Source organism: Rhipicephalus microplus, chromosome 2 (genome assembly GCF_043290135.1).
Source record: "Rhipicephalus microplus isolate Deutch F79 chromosome 2, USDA_Rmic, whole genome shotgun sequence".
NCBI lineage: Eukaryota > Metazoa > Arthropoda > Arachnida > Ixodida > Ixodidae > Rhipicephalus > Rhipicephalus microplus.
The window spans coordinates 299,062,961-299,090,605 of NC_134701.1; the positions used below are offsets into that span (position 1 = coordinate 299,062,961).

At 47.9% G+C, this 27,645-nt stretch overlaps 1 protein-coding gene and 1 long non-coding RNA gene across 11 annotated transcripts in view; one reads left to right on the plus strand and one right to left on the minus strand.

Annotated features, from left to right (window-relative positions):
• Positions 1 to 11,789, plus strand: part of LOC142783826 (uncharacterized) — a 56,033-nt gene extending 44,244 nt beyond the window's left edge. For 2 of the 4 annotated variants that reach the window (XR_012888493.1, XR_012888495.1), the window contains one exon: positions 11,604 to 11,789. This is a non-coding gene — a long non-coding RNA (uncharacterized LOC142783826). The remainder of the gene's footprint in view (positions 1 to 11,603) is intronic. The other 2 variants (XR_012888494.1, XR_012888496.1) reach the window with 1 other exon arrangement.
• LOC119178697 (fat-like cadherin-related tumor suppressor homolog) overlaps positions 1 to 27,645 on the minus strand; it is an 812,220-nt gene that overhangs the window by 378,628 nt on the left and 405,947 nt on the right. For all 7 annotated transcript variants that reach the window (XR_012888480.1, XM_075882464.1, XM_075882456.1 and 4 more), the window contains one exon: positions 14,547 to 14,694. Coding sequence is in view for 6 of the 7 variants with exons in the window: in XM_075882464.1 (XP_075738579.1) it covers positions 14,547 to 14,694 (148 nt within the window). In the remaining variant the exon portion in view is untranslated. The remainder of the gene's footprint in view (positions 1 to 14,546; positions 14,695 to 27,645) is intronic.

Below are 27,645 nucleotides of genomic sequence, written 5' to 3' on the forward strand. Positions count from 1 at the left end.
TGGAAGTTTCTCCCGATTTGGCTCAATGAAGCCTTCGCCCAGCGTGAAGCCAAGTAACTGAACTCTGGTTTGCGCTAGTTGGGCCTTTGCGGGATTTAACCTCATCCCGGCGGCTCTCACCCTTTCGAGCACATCGGCAATGTGGGCCAAGTGCTCTTCGAAGGTTCGTGAATAAATCACGATGTCGTCGAGGTAGCACATGTAGTAAGACCACTTTGCTTTGCAGAGGATGCGGTCCATGAGTCTCTGAAAAGTCGTAAAAGCATTGCAAAGACCCAAGGGCATACAAGTGAACTCAAATAACCCTCTGTGGGACGTGAACGCGGTCTTGCACCGGTCAGGCTCATTCATCCGGACCTGTAGGTAACCTTTGGAGGCATCTAATGTGGTAAAGACCGCGCAGTGCCGAGGTTTCCTTCGATGGAACTAATCGTGGGGAGCGAATAGGCATCCTTACGAGTCGCTCCGTGCAGACGGCGGTAGTCTACGCACAGGCGATGATTGCCATTTTTCTTAGGCACCAACACAATTGGAGACGCCCAGGCGCTGGACGAACAGCGAACAATGCCAGCTGAGAGCATCTCGTCCAGCAAGCCATCAATTAATTGCCTCTTGGCCTGGATGACGGGCCTGAGGTTACACTTCAAAGGAAGCTCGTCGCCAGTTTCGATCGAATGGCACACCAGATCGGTATAGCCGAGTTGATCGGTGAAGAGCTCATCGTATTGGCGTAACAGTGCCGACAGACAAGCCTTCTGTGTATCATCCAATTGAGTCGCAGAAGCGATCAAAGGATGCGGTGTCTCTTCGTGTCCTGCCGCTCGATCCCGATGGGGATTTTGAGCCGACGAGTGCATAGCGCAGGGGCCTGCCCCCGAAGTTTGCACGTGCACAGGCAACAGAAAGCGCCACTGGGCTGATGAACGGCTTCAGCTCGGAAAAAGGCCCGTCGCGATAGCCTCCATTTGCAATGTCCACTACGATACCAGTTTTTATGACAAAGTCCCGACCGAGAATCAGAGGAATACTGAGCCCTGTAAGATGAACGAAACGCGCGCGTCTCCTTCAGCCTCCGCATTTGACAGTCAACCTCGCAGCGCCCGCCGACTGCGCCACGTTTTTCGCGAGGGTGAATGTTGTTCGGCTGTCCCGCAAGTGCACCGAGTGCTTCTGCAAGTGGGACAACACCTGTTCACCAAACAACGAAGCGTTTGTGCCCGTGTTCAGCAACGCCGAGAATTAGCGACCGACAATGGTGACCGAAATAAACGGCGTGTGCGCACCAGCAAGACTGCTTGCCCGGTACGCAGCGCGGAGCAGCAAGGATTCGGCCGCTCGTGCCTTCTCGAATGGCCCGCATTCCCGTTTCCCTGCCTCACAGGAGGCGCAAATGCGCAGCACTCCCTTGCTATGTGCCCTTGTTGATGGCAGCGGAAGCAGCGCACTCCATCGTGGTCCCTTTCCGAAGACGGAGCAGCTTCGAGCTGCAGGGGTCGGTTCGCCGCGTGATCAAAGAAACTGCTCTGACGACCGTTACCACCGGTGATACGCTGGGTCGGATTTCGTCCCTGCTCACGAGCTTCGAGTTGCGATGCAGCATCAGCTGCACGCTTCTTATCTCCCACGTGCGCCCCCCTGGAGCGGTAGCCACAAAGGCAGCTCTGGCGGGCTGTTGCCTCTGAGGATGGGTCGTAGCCCCTCCCCACGCGCAGCGCGGTTCAAGGGCCTCGCTGGCTGGCGGTGGCGGGTGATAGGGACGCGCGGCGAGAATGTTGCCTTGGCTGCGCTTTGCCTCGACGGCCGATTCCTCAAAATCACAAAAGCGACTGCTGCGCAAGTACGCCGAAAAAGTCAGGTGTGCCTGCCTGACCACCCATTCGACGCGCTCCTTGTTCGAGGCTCTGGGCTCAGCGATAGAAAAAAGGTCTTCCATCGCGCGTATGTACTCCTGAAGCGACTCATCAGGAGCTTGTGTGCGGAGCTCGAGCTCATGCCGCATCCTACTCTCATAGTCAGCGGGTAAGAATTCGCGCAGGAAGGCCGCGCGGAACTCATCGAGGGTAGCTGCTCGGTGGCCGGAAAGTTGATGCCACCTGGCCCCCAGTGTCAGTCAGTGCAGCCGCGATGACGCGTTGAGCACTTCCTGGTCGTCTAGACCCATGGCTCTCTGATAACGTGTGAGGGAGTCCAGGTAATTTCTTGTACTTTGCAGATCACCATATCCGCTGTATGTCGGAACGACCAACATGACAGTGGGATGAGGGCGTTTCAGAAAGGCCGAGAGTGTTCGGACTGCTCCCGTGAGTGCCTGAATCATTTGGGCGGCATTTTGCAGCAGCATCTGTGCACCCACTTCAAAGGAAGCTGTTGGTGCATTAGCGGGGCAGGCGAGCGAGTCTCTCCAAGCTCGATAAAGAGCGCGGTTTCAAAATGGATACCGGCCGTCGCGACATTAGGAAGCGCCTGTTGTTTTCAGCTGCCTCTTGGGGCAGCCTCAGGTGAAATTGCTAGGCTGCTTGCAACTAGCGGTACAGGCGCACGCTCGAAATGAGCCTGGCTGCTAGATTGCGTAGTAGCCAGCGGGCAAAATTCGAGAACTGCTGAGGCCGCGTTGCCGATCTGCGCCCCGGAAGCTCCACTGAGAGCCGTTTCGGAGCGCTGTGACATGGAACTGCCATGCATTCCAAAAGGAGCAGTAGCAATCCCATTCGCCCGCGTGCACTGTTCGAGTTGGGCTATGGCCCCGGAAAAACACGCTATCTCTCCAATGGGAGCTGTTACGTAGCGCCTCGTGTCATCGCGACTGGGGCTTGTGACAAGTGAGGGTGCGCGATTGTGATGCTTAAGGGGGGCACTGGCCCTGTTCTCGAGCAATGCGGTATCTGCTAAAAGCATCAGCAAACAAAACTCACGCGGAGCAGACATAACGCGGTTAATTACGGTGAGCCTAATTCGCAAAGGAGGGCTGACTCGGCTAAGGCTAATCAAAGGCCTAATGAGCCTTTGGTACCGCGTTGGGCGTCAGTATGGTGACCCCGCTACTAAGCGCAGCGAATGATCATCGCGGGTTCACGTTTAGCGAGCCACAGGGCCGCAACTCCGTCACCTACTCGCGTGTAGCGCACCCCTTCGCGCGCGCTCTACTAATAATGCATTTAGCGCAGTGTGACAAAACAGACAGTGTTCTAATACAAAAAAAATGGCAGCATATCCACGGAGAGAATGATGGAGAGTGGGGCGAAGCATTCATCCGTCCACTCGTTCTTACTTCCATGCATCCATCTGTGTGACCGTCCATGCGTCCATCCGCCCGTCTGTGCGTGCGTCTGTTTGTGCGTCCATCCCTGCGTTTGTCCATTCATTCGCTCCTGCGTCCGTTCTTGCGTCCATCCGTGCATCTGTCTGCGTCCGTTCATCCATCTATTGAACACTCCAAGTACCACCATCTCGCATCTTTTCATCATATATTCCCCATATAGAAGCACCGCCATCCAGCGGACATTCCAAGGACTAAACAAGAGGTGGCACACGCACACTTTCTTTTGGCTTGCACTTCGGGTCTGCTTCCCACATTTAACCACCTCGAGTTCATTCATGGTATATACTAGTTCATTGTATTCATGGCACTGCGGCTCAACGCTCGCTAAACCTTTCTAAAACTAAGGAGGTTACACTCAGCGAGTACAACGTAGCAACCCTCATGTCAGATAGTGCTCAATGTACATGTCAATGATTGCTAATGGGGATCGCAGCGTGCGCGTTAACTAAAAGGCGAATGCTACTGTCTCTCATTCCGCATTAGCAGCCATTGGCATGTACATTGAGCACTATTTTGTATTGTTCAACAACGCGCAGAAGAAATCTCTCACCAGCACCACCTTGGAGGTCAAAATGTTATACTTGCTACATACTACAACGGCTACGAGGGACGAACGGGTGCGGCTATAAGGAGCTTCGCCCCCAAAATACACAACACTTTATTGCCCTTGGCGGCACCCCAAACAACAGTACAACGTCTCCTCCCGGGACGCGGGGAGCAAAGGCACCCGCATGCGGACGTTCACAATAAGGGGAAACCGTGAGCATGTCGCAGCTGGCAAGGGCGAGCTTTGGCACGCAGGTCGGGAAAGGTCCCTTGCGGCTATGCTGTGCACTCTCACGATGGCCACTGGGCCTGGTTGCGAGTGTTAGGGCAAACCTCGTACGCGTAGGCCTAGGGCAAGTGCGGCTCAGTATGGTACGACCACTTCAAGCACTAGGCACAGCAGTGGGCTTAGCGTCTGATACCGAAGCTAGCACTCAAGTAAACACGCCTGCCGAGGTGCTAAAGGCCACCCCAGGCAGGCTACAGTCCGGCGATTCCCAAAGAGGACGCGGACGAAGGAAACACGTGCTTACCCGGCGCGGACCATGGAAGAGAGAGAGCTCCCTCGGCGCGCACATAACTCGTGCCGCGCCGGCACGTGGCGCCATCTATCGCCACGCGTCGTTACCGGAGCAGGAAAAGCAAAAGGGTGTGGCCGTGCGGCGGAATGCCTGCGAAATGGTCGCGGGCGCGCCTCAGATCCCCACATGGCGAAACGAGGGAAGCCCGAGGGTCGCCAGACGCTTTCAGAACCGTTTAGTCGTGGAAGCTCTCTGGAAGGTTTTGGGCAGGTTTCGGGCTAGCAGACGCTGAAAAGGTACGATACACGCTTGGAGCCATCTTTGTGAGGACTCGATGAATTGCACTGTAGGCGCTTCACGACTACGCCTTCGCTTGTCGCTACGCATGGCGTTATCTTCTAAAGCCTGTTCCGCCTTGCGAGATGAGGCGATTACGAGAGGGGGTGAGTGTTTGAAGCTACTGTTCATCGCTTTTGTTAAGTTTCCCGTGAAGCTTCCTTTTGTGAACAATGCAGCAAACTGTTACGTGCTGACTGTATCATGCACATGCCTCATAAGTTATGTACTACAAGTTCGTACGCATGCAAAGAAACAACTTTGGAGTTATCTTTTTTTTTTTCGTAGTAGTCGAGACCTCGGTAGTCGTTTGTGGAGCCGTGCCTGCTTTCTGTGCACTTTGCGGAGACGACTGTGGTCGAACTAGCTCGCTCCGTCATATCTTTGTGTGCGTGCACGTCATAGAACCTCTGTCCTGACTACTCGATTGATCTACGACAATGATTGATTGATTGATATGTGGGGTTTAACGTCCCAAAACCACCATATGATTATGAGAGACGCCGTAGTGGAGGGCTCCGGAAATTTTGACCACCTGGGGTTCTTTAACGTGCACACAAATCTGAGCACACGGGCCTACAACAACTCTACGACGGTGATAGAAGGCCCTAGATCGCGACTGTTGGTGATGCTCACTAGTCGCGAGTGGAATGCGAATCAACTTCGATCTATGGGCCAGCATATGTGGTATGATATCAGATGACACAACGCGAGAAACCCCACTTAATCATTAGCTTTGTCTTGTTTCACCTCTTCCTAATAATGCCGCACAGTATGTACCATCATCTAGTAGGTCAAATCAACGCTGATATACATTACATTTGTTAATTACCACTTAGGACTAGAAAACAGGCCCAGGCAAGTTCCAAAACGAGTCGAAAACGAGTCATGCATAAGTTTATTTCATATACGACGCGCACTCGTGGTATTGATACCTAGACATGTCTAAACTTTAGACAAAAACGCAAGTTGATCAACGCGTGTTTGCGATGCGTATTACATGATAGCTGAGCGTGTATATAGCGTCGAGCTCTTTTGAGTACACAATCACTTTCGCGTGAGTTCGTGTTGTGTTGTCTTATGACTGATACATGTACTAAAGAGACGTGACCTTGTTAAGCCGTCAGCCTTGCGACAGTTCACCTCGCTTCGTTCTCAAGGAGGCATGCGCCAGCTGACTGTTTCATTCACGGATGCGGCGAGTGATCGTTCAAGCGTAAGAAGTCGTACCCCAAATGAGTACACTCGAGGATATTATTTCAGCTTCTTGGCGAGCTTAGCTGCATATTTCCAAGCAGATAATGCAGAAAAAACCAACGTGCACACAGCACATTGTTTTGTTTGCTGCCATGACGGTACAGTTTGATTACGTTTATGCTGGCTGTTCCAGCGTTCGATTTTGCAATCTTCAGGCAGCTTCGAGTTGTCTCAAGTTCCTCACACACGTGACCACGATGTTATTTCCTGTCCAGACCGGAACTAGCTGACTGACCTTTGGCTAGTTCTGGCTGCCAGAGAGCTGCCAAAAACCTGAAAGTCTAAGAGCCCCAGTGTTTATTATTCAAGCACGACCAAGGTTGCCTGCTGAACTTGGCGAGGTAATGGAACTAGGCTAGGCAGGGGGCCACACGCACGTTATACCATTATTCCATTATTCTTTTCTCTGAATTTAGACCGCTAAACTTACCCTGACCGATGACAAACCGCACATGCGGACAGTTTATGGGGCACAAACATCTTGGGAAAACATACCACTTTAGTAGATGTGGCACGGCGCCTACACTGAAGTGCTGTGTCGTCTGCTGAGCTGCACATGCCACTGCACCAAGCAGGCACCGTCAGCATAGGAGGTGTAGGAAAATGGTGAACCAGAGCTGCAGCTATTCTACATCTTTTGAAACAAATGGCAGGGTTCAGTGGTCGTCAGTGTTTCACGACTGAATCGGCAAGTTGCAGCACCTCGTGAACTGCTTCAGGAAGTTAAGGCGAATCGAATGAACCTAGTGCCACACTTTTAGTTAGCATCACTTATGTAAGGCTACGCTGCATATGGAGGGCACTTTACCGAATAGTTTTTCGTGGTATCAGAGTCTGTGTCATTCGCTCTTCGTTTTCAATGCCATGTTCACATAGTGTGGCCCCGATGCCGCTCAGCTTTGCTTTTTTCTGCTTTTTCTTTTTCCTTTTTTCCTTAAAATGCAGACAATGGTGTTATAACCACCGAGCTTATAGGGACCTTGATGACGACAGATCTTCGAAGGTTGACTCATTACGCGCTTCCGTCATGTGCAGCGAGTTCGTACGCTAGTAGCTATTGGAATCAGCCAATTAGCTTTGGCAACACAACGGCGCATTGAATGCAATGCAATGAATGCAGTAGCCGAAAATTGTAATATTACACGAAGTGAGGCTAGCAGCCAACTCTTCGGGATCCTATAAAAATCCTACAAAACGCTAGTGTCAACAAATATGGCAGCTCCAGGAAGGATTCCTAACACGCAGTCCCTCCGCATTGAAGTGCACTGATACTCGCCGAGATAGAAAGCGCGCCAGCGATCTTGACTGCCCTTAAAATGAAAGCTCCTTATTGCTACTCGAGCAATTTCCTCTTTCAAGATGGGTGGTTTCCTTTCTCTTTGAGCATTTAACGGCAGTTCTAACTTGCAGGGAAAGTTATCTTATGTTTTTTCCAGACAATAGAGATGGACCAACTAATTTTATCTCTGCTTCAAAAGCGCTCATGCGCTTTTACCCACTCATAGATATTGCGATGCGCAGGGGCATGTTATCAATTTAGACTAAGTACGGGACATGTTGGCAACGGCAAAAGCCTGCCGAGAGTGACCATATAATGTGAAACCCCAATTTCACAACTTTCGGGGGTCACACAAAACTTTTGTATGATATGGACATCGTATAATCGAAAAACTAAGAATATAGCAACGACACTCAGCCTTGCCCCAAAAAATGGGCATAGACTACCTGAATAAGCCCACGGCACGATCTTGTGCCTCTGCTAGAAAGGTAGATTAAATTATTGTAGGCAGCAATAGCTAGTGGCGCCGTAACTTAGTTGAAAGAGGTGCCAATGAATCTCTATTCTCAAGTTTAAAAACAAATGAATCATACGTGCATTTTCCATTGATAAATATAGTCTGAAAATTGCCTATGCATGAAAATGAAACCGAAACTGCGTTGCCAATAGCGTCCCGCCAGAAGCGCGGACACAGTGTCATTGCTATCACATATGGCGACCGACCATGAGTGTGCGTAAAATGTCTTTGTGTGCAACTGAGCAAGAACGTTGTAATTTGTGGCCTTGTGAAGTGAAACTAGTGATGTCCTGCAGTTAGTATGAACGTCAACGTGAAGTGAAAGTAACATATCTACCAAGTTAAAGGATTCTGAATCCGGGAGATTTCGCAAGGGGGGGGGGGGGCACAAAAAACAAGGACGTACAAACAAACAAAAAAACGTTGTGGAAAAACAAAATGGGGTGAGAAGGGGGTCTCAATCACAAGCGCCAACATGAGCGTTGCGGTTTTCAGCATTGTGGCTAGGAGCCGTCGAACACACGAGGGTAGAGTTTTTCACTAAGGTGAGTGTCTCAAACGATCAACACAACTAGCAGAATCTATTTCACACATGTGAACGGATGGGACGGCGCAGCTGGCTGCCGCAAAGGCACGGGTCATAGCTTTGCTCACTACTAGATTCTTTTGGCAGGAATGCCAAAACGCGTCTGGCCCCTTTTTATTGCCAATTATATACACAGTCCAGGCTTTTTTTTTTTTTTTTTGCCGTCGCCACCACCCCCCGTTCTTCACTGTATATGTATACATATGTATATATATGAACACTCAAAGAAAAAAAAGCCGCCCACGCACGCCGCCGAGCTCGTCGCGATGCGCCGACGCTTGCTTAACTCTCGTGTGTACTTTGCCCCATAGATGATGCCTGTGCAATTATGTGCCTTCGGCTTTCACTGAAACGAAAGCGTTAATTGCGGTGGCCACAAAGATCACGTCGGTCTCTCAACAGGTCCCCTTTGCGAAAACAGCGCGCTTTCCATACAGCGAGGCATAACAACTGGGACACTTTTTAATTTGTACTCACCTGTACCTGTGATTACGCATCGTGCATCGCTTTTGATTAAACAGTGCGTTACGTGTCGAGCAGTAAACGTTGCTATGTCGCTCTCGTCCTGCGAGTATCGTTTTCGTGCGTCATTTGTGTGTGAGCAGCGCGCTGCACGCTTCGATCTGCTTGCCGTTTGCAGCGTTACATTCAAAGTTGTTGTTGTTGCATTTATTGCTTCGCCCTTGCGGCAAAACTGTAACTTTTAAAAATTTTTTTGTACGTATTTACTGCCTTTAACCTACCGCTGCATGCCCTCGGAGCTCATAGATCGCTATTGCGTCGCCGCGACCGCGGTTTCGTGCGCGGCGGTTGCTGCAAACGGTAGTTCATTTTACAATCCCTATGCGCTTGGCTGCACATGCGCCTTCAAAACTAAGTCGTTTTATGCCATCTACGATAGCGTCTGCCGCAGAGTTTGCGTAGAGCAGCGTTGCTTTGACTGGTTGAGCGCACACTTTCGGGCTTCTGTCAGTTACGTCGTTATCATACATGATTGTGTCAAGAGCGACTACGGTTTCATCCACAGCGGTTGTGGCAGTGACAATCACATGCACTGTAAAAGACATTGCGTGCGCCAATCGCACCTGTACTTCCGAAGCTTCGAGTACGCTGCTCTCAGCCATTGTTCGATGGTTTCCGTACTAAAGTACATATTACCCATGCGATTAGAAAATGTGTTCGGAACGTTCTAATTGAGGCCCAATGATCATAGTGGTATTCGGCTTGGGGATTTTCAAAAATTTGTATCTGCCGCTGCTTTGCATCAGTGATATTATACTGTTTGTTTACATGAATGCCTCTTAAACTCATAATAAAATGAGATAGATTCGAAAAGCCTGGAGCCAATTGAGCTGCTTTTTTGTCAATGGAGCCAGATCGCGCACAGAAATTTTGATTTCCGGGAGATTATCATGACAACCGTACAACCGCAAAAAAAGGTCGAAATCCGGGAGTCTCCTGGCCAATCTGGGAGACTTGGCAGGTATGAAGTAATCTTGCACAGTGAAAACAGCTGTGTCGCACCCTTATGCGCCCGCATGCCTGTGAATTCGAGTGCGACAAGGGAATAGATCAGCTGTATGTCGACCAGAAAATGTATCCATGAACCGAAAACGTGAAAATATCAGCTTTTCGTCCTGGTGGAGCTACTTTGTGTGGATAGAGCTTGCCTGGGTAACGACCCCATCTAAGGGGACATGGCCAGTGGCTGACAGTTGGTTAAGGGTTGGCAACCAGTCAGTGGCCAGTTTAGTTGGCAAGACAACCGAAAAAAATGGTCGGCCCATGAGTGGCCATTGACCAGGTCGGCAGTAGGTCAGCCATCGTGTTCGACCCAACGTCGTAAATTTACCATTTGCCAACGCCTCTTGGCCAGGTCGGCAGTAGGTCGGCTAGTGTGCTTGGCCCGGCGTCGCAGGTTTACTTTCGGCTGACCTCTTTCTTTAGATCAGTGACAAATGCAAGCATGGGCGATCACGTTTGTAAATTTGCCCATCATGTAAGCAGAAACACACGTCTTATTTTATTTTTAAATATGGGCAGTGACATTAATTTCGGCATATTTGCAGTGTATTAGACACATGAAGGCTGTTTAAGGTATATCATTTTAGCTAAAAATTAATTTTTACACATAAATTTCAAGGAATTGTACCAAGAAAAGGTAACATAATTGTTCCACAACTATAAATTAAATTTTTTCACATTTTTAAAATACCCTATTATGGTCTAGATGAACATACGTATCTGTAGAATAGTAGTGGCACCTGCGACCCCTTGGAAGGCTGATTTGACAGAAGATAACGTGGGAACAGCTTGGTTCCAAGTTCGATGAGTATATATGCCCCGATTCTTCGTAAAATGAACATTATAAGATGATAGGGAAATCGCAATGGCGTGACCTTTGAACGTTGCTAAACATCGGTGACCCCCTAAAAAGTTCTCCTGCCTGCCCTTATAAGCACTTCCTTGCAGCGATCGTGTGAGGCTCAGAGGTGTACACGCCCACAAAATGGAATGTAGCAAAATCTTTATTTACAAGAAAGACCACAACATTCTGGCCATGCTTTCGTTCTTTTTGCTTTAGTGAGAAATGAAAGCTTGGCAGTATAACAATGTGACTGGATACAAAACCGCATTTGATTGAACTGCACTTTGATTACCGACACCAACCTCGTGGGGGAGGGGGGGTGCTCTAAAATAAAGCAGAGTATTTTTGTCGCAGTATCTTAGTACATTGCTACACTATTCGAGCTATAACAATAGCGTGCCATGGTTTGCAAAACTTGTACCACTGCACGCAAAGCTAAATTTAGACGCTACCTTTGAATGACTGATAACTTTGCCTTTTTGCATGCTAAAAGCTGCTTCGATCATTTTTAGGCTCAAAATATTGCTGTGATGTGTCACTGAATTCTGTTGCTTATGCTTATATAGCATACTGACGGAAAGCGCCCATTTTTCCGACCAACTTAGCTCCTTTCAGTGTAGGTCATAATGTTTACACTACCATTTAAAAAAAGTAAATAGTTTCACTTATGTTTTGCTGGGTTGGATTGTCTGTTTGTTTAATTGGTTTCAGCAAAGAAATGAGCCTCTTAAACTACCATTCGCCTTTGGTCCTACACACTAGCTTGAAAGCAAGTCAAATTTTTCCTAAGAAATCTTCGAGTGGTGCTTCGATGCCTTAATGGCTGGTCTCATCGTGACGTTTTCTGTATTGATAGATTTTCTTGTATTTGCAGGCTGTCTCATGGTAAATAATGTTGATGCATCAATACAGGAAGTCCACAATGTCAAAGAAATGGTTGGCTGAAACCTGGGACAAGGAAGGTGGCCGATCACGCAGCATCACAGAGAGAGCATCCACAATTTGCCACAAGTGTTCATGGGAAGAATTTGTGTAAATAAAAAAGGTTTAGTTCCACGTACTGTGACATGAGCTTCATTGATTCTCCTATAGTTCATAGTATCTATGAACTACAGTGGCTGCTACTGGCGTTAGCTGAAATTTTATTTTGGGGGCGGTGGGGTGCAATGATACTTTATTTGTGCGTGGGTTTGTGGGTGTGCTTGCAGTTGTATACAATACAGTAAACCTGCAAATTAAAAAAAAAAGGGATTAAAGCCCCCTCAGACTACGCCCTAGTGGCCGCCTGATGGCAAAGTGGTAGGTAATTTTCACCGGGCCGAACGTGGCCCTATGGAGGCTGGCACTCGGCCAGGTCGGCCATTAAGGTGGGCCCTACGTCGATGGCTATAACATCGGCCAGCGTGAGGCCAGTGTCGACACCCATACATGGGCAGACCTTTGCAGCCGACCTATGCCCGACCTCGACCATGTTGGCCAGCGACCTCGGACCAGCGTTGTGCTGAGCACTTTCGTACCATTGGGCAGATACGTATACACGCCACTGCGGCGTGTGTATAATAAGCGCGTGAACTTCCAGGAGAATAAATTCTTCATTCTATGAAGACATGTCTTGCTCTCTACTTTTCTAATCGTCAACCTAGAGGAACGCAAGTTTATATTTTGCACTCGTCAATATTTCGTCCACGTTTGATTAGAGTAAAACCATTCTTTTTTCTTTTGGACAAATACTGAATGTTGTCGTAAGATGCGGGGTCGGCGTAAAACTGCGTCGTATAACCAAGGTTTTTAATACATTATTCCTATAGAGATTTTGCTGGGACCTAATCTATTTGTCGTAAAATGCGGGTCCTTGCAAAACTGGGGGACGTATAATCGATGTTCCACTGTAATTGCTATCGCAATATTAACACATATTTTTTTACTGTTAAATAAGTGTTCTGAGCTAGCTCGGCCTTCAGTTTCCCTTTTGTTTAATTTACACATTTATTATCCCAATTTTCATACTGGACATGCACATAACGAAATCCTCTTTATAACCAATTTTTTCGGGAATTTAACAATTTTGTTATATCGAGGTTCAACTGTGATCTCAAAAGTTCAGTGGTGGCCAATGTCATTCACACTGCAGAAGAAGAAACTGCCCGTTTGTAGTGTCATCGAGAATCAGTGCATGAACAGCAATGCTGACATCATTTTGAACCAAAAGTAAAATCATGAAGTTAACCGTGGCACTGAATTGACGAGAATGGAACAGAAAGAAAGGACACACAAGAGCTGTCCAGTCCTCGACGGTTCAGTGGCGTGCTTGACTTTATGAACATGCTACACAGGCAAGACCCAGCCTTGCTAAGAAGGAAAAGTTCAAATGGAGAAGCTCATAAGATCGGCTTGACGAAGGCAACATGAACCAAAAGAGAATGTTAATTAGCCCAGCCTAACCAGTCAGTTAAGCTGGGCTAACTTTTTTTCACACATATGCTGGCACAGTTTCAGCTATAGTTTGTATTAAATCTCTGCTTTCACCTCATGCATAACAAAGTGACAAATATTACGTTACTTCCAGCACATATAATTCTACCATAAAGCATAAAAGCTGGTGTATAGCATGCACCTTCAATTATTCCTTAATTATGATATTTTTGTCCTCTAAATATTCATTTCACTTAAAGTGATGAGGATGCTCAATTTATTCTGATGAATCTAGAACTTCATATAACCGAGAAAAGGATTTGTGGGTCCCTATATCCTAAAAATGGCAAGAAGGGAAAGGTAGAAGCTTGCAATGAAAAAATCTGTAAACAGGGACAGTGTCCAGTTGAGATTTCGACTTGTCTTCCTCAAGGCTGGAATAGAAATAAGGTAGACAAGTCCACTTGTTGGCTCGGCAAAACCCCTGATTACAGATTTTTTTCATTATAGTATACTGGTACTTCAAAAAAGTTACCGCGGCGTTGTTCCTACCAGCAGCCTATGCCTTTGAATTAAAATGACCAGCGCAAACACAGAAGCTATGAAGCCAATGGCTGCATATCTGAAATGTCTGAAAGTGTCGCAAAGACGTGAGACACACTGCGTCCCGGAGATGGACGCTAGGTAAATGGTCAAGTTAGGGCAAGAGCGCTGAAAGATATGCAATGACACAAAGGATGAATGCAGTGCTTTTGGGAGCAGACGGAGAAAGAAAGATGGTATACTGATGGGAGATGATGGGTCGATGACAGTTGATGGAAAAATAAAATGGGTGATGATGATCAGTTCTACCCACCGCAACAAGCATTACATAACCAAAGTAACCATCCCTGCATCTAGCCCCATCTGGCATGTAAGAAGCTGCCGGTGGTCAAGTTCATTGTTTCATGCATTGGCGGGGCACGAAGCTTCGTGAAATCAAAGCGAGGGCTGCAACTTTGACACCTAGATGTTTAACACGATAGTGTTAGAGTGCACATTCAATAGAAAACCTGTCTGTGTGGGACTTGCCCACATTAACTTCACACACCTGTTTGCCTACACACTTTTTGCACTATCCAAGACGCCCTTCCAAGTTCCTTGCCCGCACCGTCATTTAGCTGCATAACCTGCATCTGACAGACTGGGACTGTCTGCCCAGTCTTACCATGAAAATCCCCTGCTTATGTGGGTGCCCACTGCTTGGATTTTTATAGTACATAATAATAAGGAAAAAGTAAAACGTGGATTATACTCATGCACTTGTGCACAAGATGGATGCCAGTAGAAATAATAGCTCTATCTAGGAGGCAGCTCCATCTAGAAGGCAGGCCTCTGCATGTTTCAAATGAGTATTGTGACTTACCACTGCTTGCATCTAAAACAAAGTCTTCAGCTCCTTGGCCAGACAGGTAAAAGTGCAGCTGGCTACTATCATCCGCATCAGTGGCTTCAACAGTCAGGATTGCAGTGCCCACTGGAATGCTCTCTGAAACAAGCTCCGTGTACTTGGACTGCAGAAGCACAAGATGCCAACAAGAGGTATTAGAGGGAGGCGAATAATATGTGCATTTTTGAAACAGTGTTCCAGACACCTCTTAGTGCTCATTTTGTGTCAACGAAATCCTTCGTTTGTAGTATGTGCACTATTACCACAATGAAAATGCTCAGCTTCAAGAACAGACTTTTGATGAAGCCATGGCCGTCTTTGTTGCGCGAATGCCGGCGCTGCGGCAAGCAAAGCAAGGAGCCAATCGCAACCTGGTGAAAATTATTATTGCATTGTTCTCAAGAACAATGTCAAAAAGTCCTTTTTTTTGCATAAACTAAACTGAAAGCAATTGGGTGTATTTCATTCTTCGAATGCACTGTGATGTTCTTTTTTGTTATTTGTAGCTTGAGTACTCATCAGTAATTGTACTGAGGTGCCACAGCGTCAGTAAGCTTTTGTTCCAGAATTTTTCACTTATTTATTTATTTATTTATTTACTTATTGTACCCTCAGGGCTTTACAGCATTGCAGAGGGGAGCGGGCACTGACGAACAATGTTAAAGAAAAGAACACATAGACGAGACACTAGAACATTATTAAACACTGGAAGCAACTATTATCAACTGCAACTATGTTATACAGCCAGTAGATTATACAAGAAAACTAACAACAAAATCAAACGTTTACATTTCCAACACCAAGTATGTTATCGAGCGATGTTTTAAAACTGCAAGGTGAGGTGATGGATGCAAGTGATTGTGGGAGGTAGTTCCAATCCTTGCAAGTTTTAGGCAGGAATGAGTGGTAATATGTTGATGTCATGAAGCGAGGAACAGCAACTTTCTGCGCATGGTCAGTACGAGTTGAAATGTATGACGGTGGGGTTATTAAAAGTGAACGCAGAAGGGAGTTGTTGTAAATTTTGTGGAAGAGTACGAGACGGGATATCTTACGGCGTGTAGCGAATAAAGGAATGTTAATAATTGTTTTCATGTTAGTTACGCTAGCGGTACGGCGATAATCTGATAACATAAATCTAACAGCACGATTCTGAATGCTCTCAAGTTCATTAACTAAAGTGATATTACCAGGGTCCCATATCGATGACGCGTATTCCAAATGCGGACGAACGTACGTAATGTAAAGAAGCTTTTTTAAATCAACAGGGGCCATGTAAAAGTTTCTTCGCATGAATCCTAGAACCCGGTTTGCCTTACATGTGACAGAGTTGATATGATGTTTCCAAGATAAGTTGTTAGTAATATGGACACCAAGGTATTTAAAAGAGGGGACGGGATCGAGTACGGTGCTGTCAAGGAAATAATTTGGACATGCGGTAGTATTACGTGATATGCGCATAGACTTGCACGTCGAAACATTTAATTCCATTTGCCATAATTTACACCAGTTAAGCACGTTAGTCAAATTTGTTTGGAGGGTAGTGATGTCATTATTATTAGATATTTGGCGATAAATTACACAATCATCCGCGAATAGGCGCATTGTTGAAGAAATATTGTAAAAGTGCAAATATTGTAAAAGTGCAGCTATTGTAAAAGCGCAGCTTGTGACATAAAGCCCGTTCCACATTTTTCTTTGGTTTTCTTGACTGCTAACGCACTTCTGTGAATAACAATTGAAGTTTTAGATGTTCTCAAACGCTGAGCTGTTCTTCTGGCATCCATTGTTATTGGCATTTAGTGTTCCTTTCAACCATTGCACCTTTTCATATTAGCCTAGTGAGGAACATAGTGCCTGATTTCCATTTAAGAAATGTGTGTTTTGCATAAGAGCAGTATGTATACTAACAGTATACAAAGATAACTCCACCTGGACCGAGTAAAAACTTGCACCTATGTTATCCAGCCCAGCTAAAGTATGATATTATTATTAAATTCATTTTTGGAACAAACGTCTGCTGGATATTAAGTACAGTAAACTCTATTTATGACACACTCGGTTATGACGAATTCTCACATACGCCGCACATGAAAACTTTTTTTCCTTATCTGTATTCAATAAAAAAGAAGTAAAGAATCTATTTAGGATAAACCACCTCACATGTACTATTCTATTGAAAAAACTTCTGTTAACACTGAAGATGCTCTGAAGCAAACATTTAGGTAAACACAGAAAACAAGAAAAAAAAAATAAGGCTGTGCTTTGCTGCACATGAAAAGTGAAAAAAAGAAAAGTGAAGCTGACACCTCTTGAAGCACTAATTTGGTGAGCCTGCAATAAAGCGAAAGAAAGTGCAGAAAGTTCTACTACAAGGCATAGGTCAGCAAAAGCTTGCTTAGACTCACCAAAATATCAATCACCCCGACTCACTCCGACCTCGACTCGATCCAAGTGAGTCAACTAGATGTTCTATAATTAGCTTTTTCGACCATGATGTCAATGCTCTTTAAAACCAATACAGTCGATCCCAGATATATCCAACTCGAAAGGAATCGCAAAGTAGTTGATTATATCAGTAATTCAAAATACAAAGTATGCATATTTAAGGTCTAAATTAAAGCATTTCAGGCGTCAGAAATCGTTACAAGCACTTACATAACAATTTGCTCACAGTATAATGAAAAACAAGGGGTGAACTGCAAGTTACCGCACTTAATTTCGCATTAAAAAATAAGCTTGTCCTGCTTCTAGCGGGCCATCAAGTTACAGTCATCCTAAATATCATTAATGTTTTTCAAATAAGCGAACTCAGCTTCTTCAGCCACAACAGCGTTAACTGACGCAGAACGTCGATGCAAGCTATGTTGTGTAGTAAAAGGTTGGTTAGCAATGGCAGGAAAGGCGTTGGCATATTCATAACAGCATGGGTACACTTCGGTGGCACCGGCAATGAGAGCTATGACATTGATACAGTCAAAAACGGCTACGTCGTCATCTTAACTGATCAAGTGGCTCACTGTCCGAGATGGTGCCCGGAAACGCTGATAAGTCGCAGAATTCACTAAGACAACCTACTCCGATTGTCAGCGGTCATGACAAACCCTAAGTCGTCATCCGACCAGCAAGAAAAGTTTACATCTGTGCTTTACTTGACGTCGCTTCAAGCGCTAGTCATAATTTTCATCGCTACGTATGGATCATCGTTCCGTTCAACTCTCATATGAAGATTTATCAGGAATGAGAAGTACAAAAGTCAACAAGGCACGAAAGACAATGCTATGGTAGCTAGAAGGAAAGGTTTGAGCAACGCAGGGTATATGGTGGATGTAGCAGTTGTTCATGCCACTGAGAGATGGCGCACGCGTAGGTTCTTAGATCGCTTTCTCTGGTCAGAAGCGCAATAGCACATGTATGAGAAGCGTACTGTGTGCACCTCCATCGCTATGTTTGCACAATCGTCAATAAAACCTTAAAGCATGCCATGGCGTCAATAACGATGAGCAAGCCTATGAAGCACCAGATTCACTGTTTCATGCCCGGAACTGGACCGTGCACGTTTCAGCTAGAAAAGGAGGCGTCAAAAAGTTTGATTTTGCCGCTCCTGTATCTGTTTCCACAATCTGAAAACAAATAGTGCAATGAACTTGATTTCAGCACTAACGAAAAATCAAATGACCTGTGTTGGCTGCAAAAAACATTCCACTGATTAAACTAACAGCCTAATGAAGTTTTATGTAATGACAAGTAATGACAAGGCTGCATTTTATAGTAAACGTGGAAAACGTAGCACGAGAAAGCAGAAGGTGTTGCGTTACTTGAGTTTCATTGATTGATTGCACTTTGAATTTCCTTTGATTGTTTTAGAACTGCCTCTTGCACAACATTGATGTAGAAGAAAAAGCACGTAGTTTTTAAGCCTTTGGACGCTGTCTCTGTCACTCGAGATGAAGAAAATTCACCAAACATGAAACTTCCATCTGACAGACCAAAAGTTAGTAAATTGATATGCCGGTCCTAAAAGCTGCATAGTATTTAAACGATTCACGTAGATATCATGTTCTTTCACAATTGCGAGCCTTTACCGACTCCTGAACCTATGTTTTAGCTGGCACATCGAAATTAACATGCAATGTAATCACGAAGTATGCTCCTTCTTATGTTTGCATGGCAGTAGAAATAGCTCAATGTTTTTGCCTTGCTGAATTCTGTATGTAAAGTTTACGACATCTATTAAAATTCCACATAAGAAAATTAGAGGATCCTTGAGCCTCAGTTTCAACAGTGATATTCTGCCCCTAGTGCGCACTTCAACCACTTGGGGCATATTTTTATTGTATGATGTTACTAGAGAAGTTAGTGCAGTGTAATTGATAAAGTTGAAAGAGGCTTGTGTCAGTGAAGCTTGCACATATGACTGGGTTCCTGTAATGGGTAGCATGCTTTAAACTACAAGCAATTATGCACATGAAATGGAACCTGCTAAATGCACCCACTACATGATCTTATATGTACAGTAACAAGTGTGCCTTTTGTAATGGGTGGCCGGCTTCAAGTCCCAAAGTTGCTATGATAATCATTAGTTCTGACGCCCAATGGAAATGCACGCTTGTACCACACAATAATACTGTGATAATGTTTTATTGTGAAGCCTATATACAAGATGCATGTTTTTGAAAAGTATCAATGTGATTTTCCTTGCATTTCCAAGCAGAGTAAATTATATTAACTGTGTTTCCAAGCAGATGCGTGGCTGTTTGATAGAACCTTTGCTTGCCATGAAAACTGTGCAGGTTGTGGGAATTGAGGCTGGCCCGCTGCCTTTGCGCGGGCTTTCCCGCCTTTCTTCAATTCTCATGTCCCGACATGTCTGCCCTCCTTTGCTGTCAGCCGCGCTGGGAAGGGCGGAGTGACGTTCAACCCCCTCACCCGGTAGCGGATGTTGACTGTGGCGCCGCGCGCGGGGACCCCCGAGAGGTTTTTCGCGCGCTGCGTCGGGAGCGGTGAGTACAGTCCGGGACTTCAAACGGTGAGCCACGTATTTTCCGTCCGTCGAGTCCCGTCGCTCGGGGCTCGTCGGACTTCGCTGACGGCGCCTCGCGCCCGATGCGAACGCTCATCTTTTGTTGCCCCGCTGCGTACTCACGGCCCAAGGGCAGTACGGTGTCCTAGTGCGTGGCCTAGCTACGCCGACCCGTCTCCCTTCGAAGCCAACGCGAGCGCCTTTGCCCTCGCTCGAGCAACCGGGCCCCTTTGTCCCGGTGTCTCCGTGGATTACCTTTACCGCGGAGACGTGCTCGTGGCACCCTGTGTAGTACTTTGTGCCCGTGGCGTGGATAAGCCTACTTGCTTTCCCGCCGCGCCTTTTTGCAACGGGCTGTACTGCGTTTGGTGTTGCCACAATAAAGTGTTGCGACTTGAGCAGTATCGTGTTCTCGCCACGGCGACGGTTAACGCGTGCCCTGCGGCTCGCTAAGACCGGACCCACGCTGGTGGCCGTACTCCTTCGGGATACGTGTACACCACACTGGCGCCCAACGCGGTATCAAAAGCTCTAGCTTTTGATTGCTCTTAGCGAGTCAGTTCGCCTGCGCGATTCGGGCTCGTCGCAACATGGCTGCTTCGCGGGACTTTTGTCCGCTGTCCCTTTTAGCGGATGCCGCGTGCAAACGGAGGCCATTGCCTCTGTTGACGGGAACCCTTCTGCATCCGTCCGTGTCGGCACACCCTATTGCGGTGGCGACACGAGGCGCCTAGCCGCTCCCTTTGGAGATGGCGCGTAGCTTCGGAATAGGCCTCTTGCCCTACCCGAACGTTATGTCTGCTTCGTGGCATGCCGCGTTGCACAAAGAGGCCACCGCCTCTGTTGACGGGCGCCCTTCGGCGCTCGCCCGTGTCGTCACCCCCTTTTTGTGATGAATACACTCCTACGTGGTAGCTGACGCGCTATCTCGTGCCCCCTGTTGTCTGCCGAGAACCTGGATTTCGGTGCGACGGCCGCTCGCGGTGCCTTAGCACATGCAAGCGTCGGGGGCGAAACAGCGGCGGAAAGGGGGAGTCCCCATGAGGACGACCTTGGCTGCTATCCAGGTAAGCGGCGCACTACGTAGCGGCCGAGCGGGGGAACTTTCCGAAGGCCACCGTGCCGAGAGCGAACCCGCGACGCCGTGCACGCGGCGGTTGCTGCGGTCCTGAGTGGGCGCGATACCAGACTCCCCCATTTTGGGAGAATGGGAATCGCTTTCACCAGCGAAGAGCTACTGAAGGCTCAGCAAAGTGATCCGTTTCGAGTCTCGGAGGGACGGAGCGCCGTATACGCCGCTTGCTTTGCGGCGGGCGCTGTTAAACCGTCTTGAGAGGCGCGCCGTTACGCTGCTTGTTCTGCGGCGGGCGCGATTAGGGGGCTGATACAGCGTGTGTCGCTGAGTCCCCGGCGGATTCATTTTTGCTGGACCATGACGGGCTCCTGCTGAACTATATAGCCACTGACGACGAGTCCATCGACCCGTTTGAGGTGGTTATGCCCAAAAGTCGGAGAGCCGCACTGTTGCGATCCTCTCACGACGAACCCATGGCCGGTCACCTGAGTGGCTCGAAAGTTATTGCAAACTGAGCAATGTTGTGACCTGGCCCGGCACGAAGCGTGGCTTTTATCGCTATTCCGTGCCTGCCACGTCTGACAAACGGTTGCGCCAAGGGTTGGAAAGCCGCCCGGTCTTATGAACCGATTGTCAGTGAGCGTCCGTGGCGCGTACTAGCTGAAAGATCCCCTTTGGGAAAACTCAGCCGTGCCCACATCGCAGACCTGAAGCCCTTTGTCACGGTCTGACGAGCTCGCGCCAGCGCCCTGCGGCACTTCGCGCAAGCAACGGGCACACCCGGAGCGGCGGACCGCATTCGGACCCCGCACCGGTATAATCTGAGGAAGCGGTCACCTTTGTGATTTCGCGCCGGACGGCGGACTTCTCCGCAACCGAAGGCCCTCAGTTTACCGTCTAGCCTCAGTATAGGTTAGCTTCTTTACGGCCTTTTCTCGTAAAGAAGTTGACCCCGCCCTGTCTGCTGCCAGTGCTTCTTTTTTTCAAGTGTTCATGTGTATTTTATGTTTCTTTTGTGTAATATTAAGTGTTATTTGTGTTTTATGTTTTTTTTGCCAGATGTTTAGTGTCAGTTTGCTCTGTGTTTACTTTTTTTCGTGTTCGTTTAGTCTACCGCGAAGGGAGCTGTGTGTGACCTTGGGTGTCGGTGCTTGCCGGGGGAGAGAGACGAAGGACGCTTTGCGCCTACGCTCGCGCAGCCGTCGGCGGTGTGTGTGCGTGCTTCTGTGCGTGTGTAAGCTTCGGTGCGAGCCCGCGAAGAGTGCGTCATGGCTTCCCCCCATCGACGCGGGCACTGGAGGTGCTGGGGGGCATTGACACACTGACGTCAGACCATCTGGCTGTGCTCTGCTCTCGGCTGTCGCCGAAGAAGCCCTGCTGCCTTTTCCACCATGGCTCCTGCGCGAGGCCAGCTGAAAGCAGCTATATGCTGCCGGCCAATGCCAGGGCGCCTCGCAGCCAATTTTGGTTCGGCCTCCCTGACCACCGGAGAGGCCCGGCTTCCCGCAACGTCCAGCTCCCTCATCGAGCCAGAAATGCGGGGCCTCCGAACAACCGAAGCGGCTTTCATCGGACTCGCGGCTGATCAAGAGCAGCAACGAGCCATCAGTGAGCCCCCGCCCGTACCTCTGACCTCGCACTCGAGCATCGCACCCAGCGGACACTGTCACGCCCTTCCGTCCCTCCGCGCAGTGGACGCTACCCCCCTTCAGCACCACGAACACTAGTCCCACTGTTCTGTGCTCCCTTCCGCAGTTATTTGTGTAGTGTCATGTGTTTATTTTGTTAGTTATGTTTTGTTTCTCCTTTGTAATCATTTTTTTAGCAGCAGTTGCAGGGCTGGACTGAGGTTAGCCTGTCGCTCATAGCAGTGTCATTTTAGCTGCATGGGTGACGTCCGGCTGCCTTTTGCAGACCGGTAAGGGCAAATTTAGGAGAGGGGGATGTGGGAATTGAGGCTGGCCCGCTGCCTTTGCGCGGGCTTTCCCGCCTTTCTTCAATTCTCATGTCCCGACATGTCTGCCCTCCTTTGCTGTCAGCCGCGCTGGGAAGGGCGGAGTGACGTTCAACCCCCTCACCCGGTAGCGGATGTTGACTGTGGCGCCGCGCGCGGGGACCCCGGAGAGGTTTTTCGCGCGCTGCATCGGGAGCGGTGAGTACAGTCCGGGACTTCAAACGGTGAGCCACGTATTTTCCGTCCGTCGAGTCCCGTCGCTCGGGGCTCGTCGGACTTCGCTGACGGCGCCTCGCGCCCGATGCGAACGCTCATCTTTTGTTGCCCCGCTGCGTACCCACGGCCGAAGGGCAGTACGGTGTCCTAGTGCGTGGCCTAGCTACGCCGACCCGTCTCCCTTCGAAGCCAACGCGAGCGCCTTTGCCCTCGCTCGAGCAACCGGGCCCCTTTGTCCCGGTGTCTCCGTGGATTACCTTTACCGCGGAGACGTGCTCGTGGCACCCTGTGTAGTACTTTGTGCCCGTGGCGTGGATAAGCCTACTTGCTTTCCCGCCGCGCCTTTTTGCAACGGGCTGTACTGCGTTTGGTGTTGCCACAATAAAGTGTTACGACTTGAGCAGTATCATGTTCTCGCCACGGCGACGGTTAACGCGTGCCCTGCGGCTCGCTAAGACCGGACCCACGCTGGTGGCCGTACTCCTTCGGGATACGTGTACACCACAAGGTCCAAATATTACTCGGACGCAGAAATTATTATTATCCTTTGATTTGCGTGTTTCTCAATTTTTTTGGTCATGCACAAGGTAATAATGTTCACAAGCACTGAAGTCGACACCAGCGTTGACACTGACACCGGACTTCCTGCGAAACAAGCTTTTTAATGCTATCGTGTTAAAATTCGTTGTTTGGAAGTTCTCAAAGATCCTACCATCTTGATCGCAGCGTGCCTGGAAGCTTGGCAGCAGGACACCTGCCACGAAACTCTATGGCCGCCGCGGCAGACCGATCTAGGCTGCGACGACAGCTGCCCAGCCACTGCTGACACGATCTGCTGGTACACACGCGGCTGCTGTTGCTCCCACCTCCCTTTCAAGCTAGCATAACAATGCCGAGTTCCCACTGTGGACATGTTGGTGATATCGATGCGACACTGGGTTTTGTAGCTGGCAGCCACTGCTTTCGGCTAACGGGAAAAAAGCTAGGGCTCCTTTGATAAGAAAACGTAGAAAAAGCAGTCTCCAAGACTTGCGTTATAAAACCAAAAACACTAAAGATACGTCACGAGATTGCACATATCGAAGGCCATGCTTTTCAGGCTCACATGCATATCACGTGTCATTGTGCGCTAACAAAGAAGAGAATGCGAACATTGCAATGAGATCGCTGAGTCACTTCGAATTCTCATTTTGGTGTCCTTAGCAATCGGTCTTATTGAAAAAAACTACGAGCACACGTTAAGACCTACATATAATGCATCAAACATATCCGTGCACTCACAAGTCCCGTGCAACAAACCAGATCAGTGTGATGAAATAATATCACCTTTTTGTCACCCGCACGTGAAAAGGGATCGAAACTGGTTAGAATGCGGCCGAAAATTGATCCACATTTGCTAGAAAAAATTCACTTTTTGGGCTTCAGCGTGGCACAACGTTTGATATAGCGGATGTCCTGCTATGCAAGAGTTCAAAATACCGGTGCACCGGTCCCATACTTTTGCATGGAAATTTCAAGGGAATTTCTCAACTGTTAAATATACCCAATAATTCAATATACTAGTGTTTGATATATCCGTGACTGACTGTATCTCCCATCAGAGGTGATCTTCCTGGCGTCTTCTGGCATAGAAGTTTTGAGTACGAGTAATGAGGGTTAAGGACATTTTTTCTTGCACAAGATGTGAACATAAAACATATTTAAAAAGAACTTTCCAGGAACAGTTGGCAAAGGAGGGGGGGGGAGAGTTATAGGTACTCCCCTATCAATTCATACCTAGCATCAATTAATATCGAAAATAGCGTATAGACAATGCTGCTTTTAGAATATGTGTGACATCAGAGTATAAACATAAATCTAGGTAAGGCTCATAGCAATCCTGAAGATGAGTGATAGGACCATAGGACAGCAGACAAAAGTAGAAGTCACTCAAGCTCAAGAAATGTATCTCGACCCCCTCTAACTCATACACACTAAAACTTTTCTCTGTCAAACTCACACTCACGAAAATATAAACTCACTCCAGGCTCAAACTCTCCAAAATACTACTCCCTCAGAATCACAGCTGCTCGGACTCACCCATGGTCCAAGTGAGTCTACCCATGAGTGAGTTCGCTGACTAACGCTACAAAGGTCCTGAAGCCCTTCAATTTTTTAGCATTCTACTATTCAACGCATGTAGTGGAGAAATTCAGGCCTGCACAAAACATTCAGCACAGCCACACATTGAAACCCGGACAAGCAGCCTTTCTAGAAACTGCTGTATACTCTCTTGGGGCAACTAACACACGTACACATGCAAGGTACCCACTATACCATAAATAATAAATTCTGTGAAGTAGGGAAACGCTTACTATGCCATTATTCATCATTCTGTGGAGAAGCAAGGTAACCACTACACAGATCTCTAAAAAATTATGTGCACTCTGATAAGCCATAGCTGATGATGAAGGGCATTATAGCTCAGCACTTTGCAGTTGGTGGGACGCTTAAAAACTGTGAAGGTTGTTGTGCCGCAGCCTTGCCGGTTGCTACCGGCAATCGCCCTCTTGTGTAAAGCGACATTGCAAAGTATTTTCAACAAAGAAGCGGTGCAGCGAATTTCTCTGAGATGTCGGCTCGTGAACCAAAACCCTTGAGACACGCCTGACCAATGAACTGCCCGAAGGGACGATAACAATCTAAGCTATCGCCTCCTCTGCGTTGCTCGGGTCCTCAAGTCACACCGAATGATGGGCCGCACATCTAGACTTGATCCGTCAGAAATTTTTCCGCATTCCTGGGTCAGCGACCATGCCTTGGTGCATTCTTGTCTTTGCGGCCTGCGTGGAGCTAACAGCGCCGGATGAGTCGATTCTACACGTGGAGTTCCAGGCCATTGCACAGTGCCAGTGGTGCCGTAATGCCCCTCCCTGTGCAACGAGGTGTGCGAGCCTTTGCACTTTCCTAGAAGGAGGCAAGTTGCCTCTTCGAGGGCAGAGTGGAGGAAGACGATCCTATTGGAGAGACCTGGACCCAATTGTCTTGCCTTGAAAAGATTCTTGGGAAGATGGAGGGTATAAAATGCGAGTGCAGAGACGCTCGCTTCATCTGCTTCATGTTGTTTCACGTTACTCTGAACATGTAAATAGTGTACATAAACGCTTTTTTTTACCTACTCTGACTCCTCTACTCGTCTTCTCCTGAGACTCTGATGGCTCCAGTCAGGACCACGCTACCCAAGGTCACCACAGTCACGGACGTGGCGGTGATGTATCGACACCTCATTATTAACAGTGGATGGCAGCTGGATGGGATCAGCCAGTGTCAGCTACCCTTTCGTGGTGAGCGCTTGAAGCTTACCTCTCGCGATGCCAGACCTCGCTAGTGCTCTTTGTTGGTAGGTTTTGGAGTAACTTTGTGAGTTGACCAAGAATTTAATGATTCAGCCTCATTTTTTTAGTAGAGGATAAATGAGGCGGAGTGAAGTGTCAATATAGACAAGTTCAAAGTGCGGGACCTCATTGAAATTTGCGAAGAGTTAGGGCTTGCAGGTGGCTCTGCTAAGTGAAAACAGCAGATAATCGCATTTATAGAGACAGAGAAAGTGACTGTCGAAAATGCCTATAAAGCTCATGAGGAAATTAAAAAAAGAAGCGAAAGTGAGGGACAAGGGGAAGCTGTCGAGAAAGAACAACAGCAGAAACTAAAAAAGTTGGATCACAATATATTAGCAGCAAAGCGTATTTCCACCATGAGTAAACTGGTAAAGGTTACAGACCTTTTGCAGGACATCGAAACTTTTCTTGTTGATTTTGAGCAAACGTGCAAAAACGCAGGATTCTCCCTCAAGAGTTGGCCAGACAAATCATTAGCACTTTCGACCTGTGGTGTCAACGCTGAATCAGCTAGATTTAATAGAGAAGACGCTGATGATTACGACAAGGTCAAAGAGGCGCTATTGCGCAGATATGGCTCGCCAATCAATTCATTCTGATTTTCTGGGAATACGAACATCGCTGGGGAACCAAATAGGCACACGCATTAGGGAAGAGGGGAGAAGGGTTACCGGAATGCCGAAGTTGTAGCTTCCATGTCAGAGAGCTTACAGTTGCCGCCATTTCCTGAAGTTGCTAAGGGTAAGGAGCGTCGTAAAGCGCTAGAGGCTGAGACGCATCGTAAAGTTAAGAACAATGCCTGCCACACAGCACGAAATGACAATGCGCACCGTAAGGCGCTAGAGACTGAGGCGCGTCGTAAAGTTAAAAACGGTGCGTGCCGCAGAGCACTGGAAGACGATTTGCACCGTAAAGCTGTAGAGGCTGAGGCACTTAGTAATGTTAGGAACGACGTGTGCCACAGAGTGCGAGAAGATGATACACATTATAAACTGCTAGAGGCTGAAGCGCGTCGTACAGAAGTTGAGAACGTAGCACACCACGAAGCACAAGATGAGGTGCCTGGTAAAGCGGTAAAGGCTGAGGCACATTGTAGAGAACTTGAGAAGGACGCACAGCACAAAGTGCGAAAAGGTGAGGCATGTCATAAAACGCTAGAGGCTAAGGTGAGTTACAAAGAACTTCAAAACAAGCACCGCAAAGCACGCGAAGACGAGGCACGTCGTGAAACGCTAGAGACTGAGGCGCGTTGTAAAGTTTTAAGAACGAGGCGCGCCGCAGAGCGTGAGAAGACGATGCGCCCGTAAGGCGCTGGAGGCTGAGGCATGCTGTAAAAAAGTTGAGAACGACGCGTGCCGCAGAGCGCGAGAAGACGATGCACACCGTAAAGCGCTAAAGGCTGAGATGTGTTGTAAAGAAGTTTAGAACGA